At 40.1% G+C, this 10,681-nt stretch overlaps 1 protein-coding gene across 10 annotated transcripts in view; it reads right to left on the reverse strand.

The window, feature by feature from the left end:
* MACF1 (microtubule actin crosslinking factor 1) overlaps window positions 1–10,681 on the reverse strand; it is a 392,660-nt gene that overhangs the window by 142,600 nt on the left and 239,379 nt on the right. For all 10 annotated transcript variants that reach the window (XM_004371912.3, XM_023727207.1, XM_023727198.1 and 7 more), the window contains exons 23-29: window positions 6,302–6,428; window positions 5,543–5,726; window positions 4,926–5,095; window positions 3,513–3,691; window positions 2,698–2,836; window positions 1,820–2,013; window positions 585–747 (exon numbers count right to left, since the gene is read on the reverse strand). In XM_004371912.3, coding sequence (XP_004371969.1) covers window positions 585–747; window positions 1,820–2,013; window positions 2,698–2,836; window positions 3,513–3,691; window positions 4,926–5,095; window positions 5,543–5,726; window positions 6,302–6,428 — 1,156 coding nt within the window. The remainder of the gene's footprint in view (window positions 1–584; window positions 748–1,819; window positions 2,014–2,697; window positions 2,837–3,512; window positions 3,692–4,925; window positions 5,096–5,542; window positions 5,727–6,301; window positions 6,429–10,681) is intronic.

The raw sequence follows: 10,681 nt of genomic DNA on the forward strand, positions 1-10,681 counted from the left end.
GAAGGTAAGAGGGGTCAGGGAAGCTAGATTAATGGAAACAGGACAACCTGAATGGAAATAATGAGAATGTTGACACAATGTGAAAAATGTAACCAATGTCACTAAACAATATCAACAGAAATTGTTAAATGGGAACCTAATATGCTGTGTAAACTTTCACCAAAACCACAATAAAATTTTTTCTTTTTTTTAAAAAGCAACAAATAAAAACTGCCTTAAATGAAATAATTTTCTTCCATTCATAGCTTTCCCTGGGTTTTTGTTCCCAGATATCCTAATCCTAGTAAAATAAAATAAAATGTAATTATCAAGAAACAAAATAAAGCAAGATCATTTTAATCTGTCAATCTAGAGAAATCAATATATAGTCACAGAAATTCAGGATCTGAAGGGACCTTATAGATCCTCTAGTCTAAATACAAAACCAGTATCTTGGGACTCTCCTGCTTGAATCCCTCTTAGAAGAGGGGACTTGGAATGTCTTGCCATTTTAGGAAAGCTTTAATTGCTTAGAACATCACCCTCTTTTATGATGAGCTACCTCCTCCCCCTTGCAACTTCCTCTGGGCTCCTTCCATACTCACCGTCTGCTGGCTGAGCTGCTCTGACAGCACTCGGCTATCCTCTGCCTGGCCTGGCTTCATCATTTCCTGCTGGGCAGTGGTTTCCTCAATCCACTTGATGAGAGTTCCATGGCAGGCTCGATATTCTCCCAGAACTTCCTGGATACTTTCTAGCTCAGATTGGCTGGAGGAGCAGAAGGAAACAGCTATCAGATAGCTTCATATTCAGTACAATAAAGTAAATGAGGCAATTCCCTCCTTAGCCCATGCCTCCAGTTGGGCTTGACCATAGAGAACACATCTTCTTTATGGGGAATAGCAATGCAAGGCTGAGTGAGACCTATGCATGCACCCAGTGCCCTACGAGGTAAAAAGTGAACAGAATGTGGTTGTGCTCTGCTAGTCCTAGAAACTGTCCTGTGACCTGGGATCCCATGATTACCCCTGCCAAGTTTTTTACCTAGGACCACCAGGGTTGCCAATAAGGTAGTACTGGCTGTACACTTCTGTACTCTGATAACAGAGTACCACAGCTACGATTTATGAATCACTACAGTTTTTTAACGTGAAGTTGGGAGGGTATTGAAAAATAGTAGTTATTTACTGTGTCAGTCCATCCAGCTACTTCTACCACTTCCACTGGCTTAACCAGCCTTGGGATGGTAATTCAATTAGAGAGATTCAATTCAGATTTGTAAGTTGCTATAACCCCCTCCTCCTGCATATTTCCCTACCGAGGCTGGCCTAAGAAAAGTATAGCTTTCTGTTTTTCTTATTCAAATCTGTTATCGGAGGAAGGATCTCAAGTAACAGAGATAAAAAACACTGAGTTAGCAAATGAGAATGGAAGCAAAACATTCTGCAAAGCCCCACTATGAAAAATGGTTCATATCTGGATTCAAAGCTAGTGAAAAAGAATAGAATCCAGCTTCCATCCTTGAGAAAAGACTACCAGGTCACCTTTCTGATCTATATTCCAAGAAGCCATGTCATTAATGGCTTTACTAGATAAGCCCTGGGACACTAGGGAGGCACTGCTAATAGGGCCACACTGAGCAACTGCTGATCCAAAAGCAAGCCTCAGGTCTGCTTCAGGGTTGGTGGTTCCAACATTCTGTCACCAATCTTGTTGAGAATTCACACTGTTATTTAATTTCTACTCCTCCCCACCAATTCTTGCTTTCATACAAGAATCCACAGGTGTAACTCTAATTTTGTTTAAGACTCCAAAGGGAGAAAAAGGTGCCACTACTCACCGGGTCTCGATCTGGGCAATGACCCGGTGCCAACGCTCCTGCAGTTGGGAACCTTTTTCCTGACAGCGCTCCAAATCCAGGTTTCGCTCTGGTGTCAAACGACTCAGCTGCTCTGCCACTACCTTTGCCTTGGCTATTTCCTCATCCAGGACTGAAAACACCGAATTCTTTTCCTTCACATGACTAAGCCAATGCTATAAAAACATAAGCACAGCAACAAGTTAAATGTCTGTTTTCCCACTCTAAAAAGCATTCACACCAAGGCAGAAAATAGGATATTGTCTACAGGTGATTCCACATTATGTCTATAATAAAGAAGCTACACCCAAATATGTTTGTGGCAGAACTGCCTCCACTGGTCATGGCTCCTGCTTTCCTGATGGACACTGGGAAGCCAAGGTCAGGTAGTACCATATAGAAAAATATGCGAAGAACTGTGTTCAAAACCTAGTCCCACCGCTTATAAGTTATGTAGACAAAATAAGTCATTTAGCCAGTCTGAGTCTTGGTTTTCTCATCTCTGAATGGAGATAAAAATTCCTTCTCTGTTCACCAGACAGAGTTGCTTGTGAAAATCAAACGAGATAATTGCTAAAAGTTTTAGTAACTTACAGCACAACCACTGATGGTATCTAATTGAGCCATGATTTCACTGGGGAGGGGGAGAAATAGAAAAGCAGAATCCTTTTCCCTTTCTAGAAAGACATATTTCTTAGCCCTTCTTGTTTGAACACATATTGAAATGTATTAGATACGATATTCTGCCTAGTTCAAATGCAAAATTAAATCAGTGTCACGCCATCCAAAGTTGGATTTCTCTGCTAACCCAAAGCAATGGATACGTTAAGTCAACTCCCTTAGAACACAGAGCAACCAACCCGTAATGTGGACCGATGGGACTCCAGAGCTGAGAGATCTGCTGGTACTCCTTCCTCTTGACTCAACTTAATTTCATAACCTTTGACCAAGAGTTCAGCATTCTGTATGCTACGTACTATAATATCGATTGTCTTTAGCCTGTGGATAAAATCACCTTCATTAACACACACATCTTAAGAGCTCGGCTAAATACCTGGACCACTACAAAACATAACTGTCAAAATAAATTTCACCATTACCAAAAGATGACAGAATTTTGTAAAAAAAAAAAAAAGAAAGTATTATATATATGCTCTAATTTAAGCAATTCAAAGTAAAGTTCTAAGTGGCACTTGGGCATACACATGTGGTGGATTCCTGAGAGGAAAGATGTGAGGCCAGAAACTCAGCGGACACTAGGAAGAGTCTAAGATGTATTACTTCTCAAGGTCAAGGGTGGGGAGGGAGGTAAGAGAAGACCTTCAAAAACTAGTATTTAGTTCAGTTGAAAATGTTTCTTTTTATTCTTCAGTTTCTCTCTCTCTTTTAATGATTTAAGTGTTGTTTTCAGAGGTGTCTAATCAAACAGAAATAAGGTACAAAATAATCCTAACAGTGCAAATTAACTTCCCTTCTGTCTTACTGGCATTTGTTCATTCCAGCCAAATGTACCCACTCCATGTTACTTGGAACTAGAACGAACACCCATCATCACGGTACATGCTCTCCAAAACCTGCAGTCTTTCTGGATTGTTCATGAAATACTCTACTCCCTTGCCCTTGTGATCCCAATGGAAAACACTGCCCATTAGACCCAAATCATTAGTTTACTCACTTATTCAGATAGACAGTAGAGAGACCATAAACATGGTCCATCTTCTCTACCAGCAGATTGAGTTCTGAGCGCAGAGTTGGGACGCTAGAACCAGATGGAGACTGATGAAGAAAGCTGTTGCATTTCATGGAAACATCATCCAAGTCTGACCTCAATTGCTGCAAATCTTCCTGGGTGTGCTGTCAGGAACCAGATACACAATAAAGATGGAGACAGAAATGAAGGCAGAAGTTAAGATTAAAAAAAAAAAAGGTCTTCGTTTATCGTAACAAAATATTGGAAACAACCTAAATGCCTATACATAGGAGAATGGGTATATAAACTGAAATAGCCACACAGTGGAGAACTATGCAGCTGTAAAAAAGAATGAGGAAGAGCTCTATGAACTGATACAGACTGGATTCCAGGGTATACCAAATAGAAAAAGCAAAGCCAAAAGAGCATAGTATGTTAACTTTTATGCATAAAAGAAGGGGAAATGAGAAAAATACACACGTACGTTTAGTTATGCAGAAAAAGACATAATAATGAGACTGAAAGGGGAATGGGGTGAAGGGACTGTGTGAAGGAGTACACTTCTGACCATATCTTTCTGTTTTGGGCTTTCAGAACCATGTTAATGCTTTACATTCTTAGAAGGGAGAGAAAGGAGGGAGGGAGGAAGGGAGAAAAGAAAGAAAAAGGGAGGGAGGGAGGGAGGGGAAGGAGGGAGAAAGGGGAGGGAGGGAGGAAAAAAGAAATCATAAAATGGAACACAAACAGAAAGCAACTGGTCTAACTGTATTTTGGATGTATAATATAATCACATTGTGAGGGGAGGAGATAGGAACACACATTAAGTAATTTCTGAACATAGTATCTAGATGATAGATATACTTTCAGTCTAAAGACAAAAAGAACTATATATAAATGTTGAGCTCCAGATAGTAATTTTTGTTTTTTGGGGAAGTATAAGCTAGCAATTCTGAAACTTTCTGTGTATGCTAGGATTGAGCAATAAATAAAATATTGTGAATAATGTGAAGAAGGTTTTTCGGTACTAGGGAAGGGAGTTACAAATATGGAAAGAGGAAAGGAAAGAATAAGCCTTGTGGTGGTGGTTTGGAACTGGAGATACATGGTTGTGTGTGCGTGTGTGCATGTGTGTGTGAGAGAGAGTGTGTGTGACATAGTTAGATCAGTAGGTAAGTATAGATATAGCAATTCACCAATGTCATTAACATACACACACGTATAAAACACACACAGAGACATAGATATATATATGAATGACATCAATGTGTTTGTATGTGTGTAGGCATGCACACGTTTTCTAACTGTCTGCTGAGAGGGCCTAGGAGCAATGACATCCTAATAACAATGAGTACACCTGATTTTTAAATAACAACGAGTACACTTGCTTGTAGGGCTTACCTCTTGCTCTGCAATCCTTAATGCATTGTTCTGCCGGGCATCTTCATCATTTCCGGAGCTGCTCGGGGAATGAATTCGTTTGACCAGCCTCTGTTCACACTCTTCCAGGCGCAGCCGGATATTCTTCAGCTCTGAAATGTACATCCTGGCCACTGCCTCCTCTTTGTCCTCTGTGAATGCACAAGCAAGAAGACCATTAGGCTGCATATCAGAGATCAGCAGATCTGAGGACATCAGATTCACCTGAAGACCAAGGACATCACCGGTTCCAGCAGATTTGATATTCCACTAATGAAAGCAAGACCTTATCTGGGGAACCTTATGCATGCTCCTAAATTCCACATATTATATACTGATCTTTGAGGATCAAAACATATAATTTCTAAAATAAATGTGACAGGTTGATTAGTAATAACAACCAACATATCAGCAGGCCTCTTCTACTACAATTTGATTTTGAGAATTCATCTCTACAAGTTTTTCCCTATCCTCAAGGTTTTAACAACTCAAATGGTAAAATGGGGGTGATGTTACTTTATAGTTTACATGAAAAGTCTAGCAGCACCCTTCAGGGCTTTCATTCTACCATCCTCTATCCCTCTTCCCAATGCACACACCATTCTCCATGGACTTCATCAGGTGCTGGAAGTGTGCTTTACAAGCATCCACCTCCTCTTCTAAGCGCAAGCGATCAGTCACTGAAAAGAGCACAGAGTCACGGCTATCCTGCAGGAAGTCTTCGTAGTGGGCCTGGAGATTCTTCATAACCTGGTGGTACTCCCCAGGTGCTAAAGATCGAAGCTAGAGAGAAAAAGCCAGGGGAAATTTCAATAGAATAAGAATATAATTTTCTCTCTCTCAATCTGTCTCTCTCAGCATTTTATTGAAGTTTAACACATATCCAAAAAAGTGCACAAATCATCATTGTAAGTAAGCATTGATTTTTTCACAAATTTAACTCAACCATGTAATCAGTATTCAGGTCAAGAAACAGAACATTGCCAGAACTCCAGAAGCACCCCTTGTATCCCTCTGGATATAAGTCTTAATAATAGTTATTTCATTGGCATCCCCCTAATACATACTTTTACGCAAAGGAGACATTTGTCATGCAAAGCAAAAAGAAGGCTGCAACCTTCTTCCTTCACCAAGAAGACTAAAGATATTACTTATATTTGATGGGAATTTCCTTAACCATTCAGGCTGCTGTTTCTAGTTCTTGAGACTCTCAGGCCTCTAACCCCAGAACATACCCTTGACTCCACTTTATAGTACATTTGCATGATGGGTAGGAGTCCCGTAGTAATAAACAAAAGCTCCTTCTGAAAAAAGCTTGCCAATAGGATATGAATCTGGGGGGCAGTTTTCACAATTACCTTTTCTATGTTCCAGCTCTGTACAATGTCAAGGTCCTTCCTCAGGTAGTTCCAGGAGATAAGGCTTTTGGTGTTAACATGTAGCTGGTGCCAAAGGGCCATCACCTTCTGATAAGACTGCTCCACCCTAGAAAAAGCACAGAATCTGGCTATAACTTTTGCAAGACTTGAACTCCACAATACAGACCTTCTAAGGACAAATGTGGAGCCCTGGTGGCACAGTAGTTAAGCACTCAGTAGCTAAATGAAAGGTTGCCAGTTCAAACCCACCAGCTGCTCTGAGGGAGAAAGATGTGGCAATCTACTTCCATAAAGATTTTACAGCCTCGAAAACCCTGTGGGGCAGGTGTACTGTCCTATAGGATAACTATGGTTGGAGTCAACTCGAAGGCAATGGGTTTGGCTTTTTTTAAGGACAAATGCGACTCTCTTGCCAGAACTGAAATTATATGCTAAGCAGAGAAAGACAGCAAATCAAATACTACCAACACAGAAGTCGTTAGGGCTCATTTAATTGAGATCATCAAACTATGTGGATTTGCTAGAGTATTATATGTACTAGCACACATTTAGCAATCTTATACATGTTACCTGAATGTGACATGATTACAAGAAACTAGAGAGGGGGAAATACCCAGGAAGAACAAGAATAAAGTAGAGATAGACTATACCTGTTTGGAATTGTCAGAAAATGATGATATCCCTGCCTAAAAAGCTTTCTATATATTTACAAAACTGCCCAAAAGTTTATAAGTTAATAGCAACTTAATTAACTGGAGAGTTATTGCTTATAGGGTACTGAGTTTCTGTTAAGGGTGATGTAAAAATTTGGAAATGGATAGTGGTGATGGTTGTACAACATGGTGAACATAATTAATATCACTGAATTGTACATATAAAAATGGTTGAAACGGCAAATCTTTTTTGTGTTATATATATTACCAAAATAAAAATTGTTTAAAAGAAAAAATAGCAAATGATAAAGATACAAGTTAATAACAACGTAAGAAGTTCATCTGGCATATAAAGGAAACTGCAGTGTCAAGAGCCTGAGAAGTTTTTTCTTAAGCATCCCATGTTTAATTCAGTCTTAACTTCTAGAAGACTTACAAGCACACTGATATATAAACACACTCACACACACATACCAAATTACCTTGAATTTCTTCAAGTTGATAGGAAAATGTGAGATATAAAGAACAGAGATCAAGAATGACTCAGAAGATATCTCTGTTTTTTACCTTAACGGAATTAATTTAAAAATCTATTTTGGATAAAGATTAAAATAAATTAAAGACCGTTTTCAACAAGTTGCTGTGTATAGAATATATTTGGATTCGGATAGGAACAAACTAACAAAAAAAAAATTTTTTTTTTTTTTTTTGAAAATCTGAACATTACATTTCAGAGGCGGGGCCAAGATGGTAGAGTAGTCAGATGCTTCCGGTGGACCCTCTTACAACAAACCCAAAAAAACAAGTGAATCGATTATATAGGGCAATCTGGGAGCCCTGAACATCAAAGGCAGAGTTAAGGAACCAGACTGAGTGGCAGGGGGAGGGAGAGACGGTTCGAAAACAGCAAGGAGTTGCCAGTCCCGACCTGGTGAAAGCCTGGGTCCTTCAGGCCTGATCAGCTCGGGGGTGAACCGTGAGGCATGCAAGCAGTGGTCCTTGGGAGGCATGTTTTCCCCGCCAGGAGAGACCCAGTGCCAGAGAGTCTACGCAGCCACCCAGAACCAGTGAGAAGCAGCCCCAGACCAGCGAAAGATAAGTACCTATGTACAGCTTACCGCGTGGATCAAAAATACCCCTCTTAGGGAAAAACCTCTCTCCCATTTACCTCCCCGCTCCCTGCTCTGCCTGGGTCTCGGACAGGCTTCAGCAACTGCCAGTCCCCTGGGCCAGAAGTAGGATCCGTCACATGCCCGGAGCCATTCTCCCTGCCTTGCAGAGTGAACAACTTAACAGATGGGGAAAAAATAAACTGCCAGCCTCCCTAAGCCAGGTACCAAGGATAGGCACAGCTCCTTTGCCTAAGCACAGGCATAAGGGATCCACGGACTTTGAGTGCCTTTCCCCCTGCACAGACTTGTGTGGGCCCATCTCAACAACGTAGGCCTTCATCACCGCAGTACAACAGGGTATATACCAGAAGTCTAACTTCAACTGTTTCAGCTGTGAAGTGGTAGGTTCTTGACATTTGACACTGCTTTGCCCATTAAGCAGGGTGTTCAACTACCCACATCAGGGGCCTGAGGACTGGTGGCTCCATCCACACCACCTATCCACCTATGATAGGCACCCATGAATAAGAGGTGCCCCCCAGTCCTTACAGCCAATGGCATTAGGTGCTCACAGTCCAGCTACAAAACCCACCCACCTACATGCTCTAGGGAACAGGGACACACCTTCCTCCTGGACACTCGGGGGTGGCCGTCAGCCCCCTGCCTTGCTCAGAGTGTGTCCCACTGCTGCAGTCAGATGCCTGTGCCTACACCAATCACCCATGCCTGTCTAGGACTGTAAGTGACAGCCTACACCACACACTTGGTGGCTATCTACCTGGGCACCTGAGCTGAAACCATACAGAAGGAGTGGGTGGATCTAACCACTTGGTGACAGGACATTAGAGCTTCAAAGGTGCCAGTAATCAAACTAGCTCATACAAGCAGCCTATTTGGGCATATCAAAACAAAACAAGAAGCTAGAACACAGTAAGCAAACATAAATATAACAACTTATTGATGGCTCGGAGACAACAGTCAATATTAAATCATATAAAGAGGCAATCCATGATGGCTTCAGCAAGCTCCCAACATAAAGAATCCAGAAATTTTACAGAGGAGGAAAATTTCTTGGACTTACAGGAGGCAGAATACAAAAGATTAATATACAGGACTCTTCAAGAAATTAGGAAGGAAATTAAGGAAAATGCAGAACACGCAATAGAGGAAATTAAAAAGATTAGAGAAGAGAATAATGACAAATTTAACAGGCTGCAAGAATCCACCGAGAGACAACAATCAGAAATCCAGAAGATTAACAACAAAATTTCAGAATTAGACAACTCAGCAGAAAGTCATAGGAGCAGAACTGAGGAAACGAAAGTCAGAATTAGTGAGACTGAAGATAAAGCACTTGACATCAACTTATTTGAGGAAAAATCAGATAAAAGCATTGAAAAAAATTAAGAAACACTAAGAATTATGTGGAATTGTACCAAGAGGAATAACCTATGAGTGACTGGAGTACCAGAAGAGCAGGGGATAACAGAAAATACAGAGAGAATTGTTAAAGATTTGTTGGCAGAAAACTTCCCTGATATCGTTAAAGATGACAAGATATCTATCCAAGATGCTCACTGAACCCCACATAAGGCAGATCCCAAAAGAAAGTCACCAAGACATATTATAATCAAACTTGCTAAAACCAAAGATAAAGAGAGAATTTTAAGAGCGGCTAGGGATAAACGAAAAGTCATCTACAAAGGAGAGCCAATAAGAATAAGCTCGAACTACTCAGCAGAAACCATGCAGGCAAGAAGGCAATGGGATGACATATATAAAGCCTTCAAGGAAAAAAACTGCCAGGCGAGAATTATATATCCAGCAAAACTGTCTCTCAAATATGATGGTGAAATCAGGGCATTTCCAGATAAACAGAAGTTTAGGGAATTTGCAAAAACCAAACCAAAATTACAAAAAATACTAAAGGCAGTCTTCCAGTTCGAAAATCAGTAACATCAGATAACAACCCAAGACTAGAATACCAGACAGAGCAACCAGAAATCAACCCAGATAGGGAAGTCACAAAAGTAAATCAAAGATAAAACACTGAAAATAGGGAAACAGATGTCAATATGTAAAAGATGACAACATTAAAACAAAAAGGAGGGACTTAAAAATATAGACATAGATTTTTCACATGGAGAGGAAGCCAAGGTGATATAAAGAAATAAAAGACTGGTATAAACTTAGAAAAACAAGGGTATATATTAACGTAACCATGAAGGAAATTAACAATCCTACAGGTCAAAATAAAAAACTGGAAAAATATAAAGACTCAGCAAACACAAAATCAACAACAATGAAAGAGATGGAAATACATAAACAAAAATGATTCAGCACAGAAAATTAAGTGGAACAAAGAAACTATGAACAACACACCAAAATAGACATCAAAATGACAGCATTAAACTCATACCTATCAATAATTATGCTGAATGTAAATGGACTAAATGCACCAATAAAGAGACAGAGAGTGGCAGATTGGATAAAAAAACAGGATCTGTCTTTATGCTGCCTACAAGAGACACAACTTAGACTTAAAAACACAAACAAACTAAAACTCAAAGGATGGAAAAAATATATCAAGCAAA

This window comes from Trichechus manatus, unplaced genomic scaffold (genome assembly GCF_000243295.1).
Source record: "Trichechus manatus latirostris isolate Lorelei unplaced genomic scaffold, TriManLat1.0 scaffold00015, whole genome shotgun sequence".
In the NCBI taxonomy this organism is placed as follows: domain Eukaryota; kingdom Metazoa; phylum Chordata; class Mammalia; order Sirenia; family Trichechidae; genus Trichechus; species Trichechus manatus.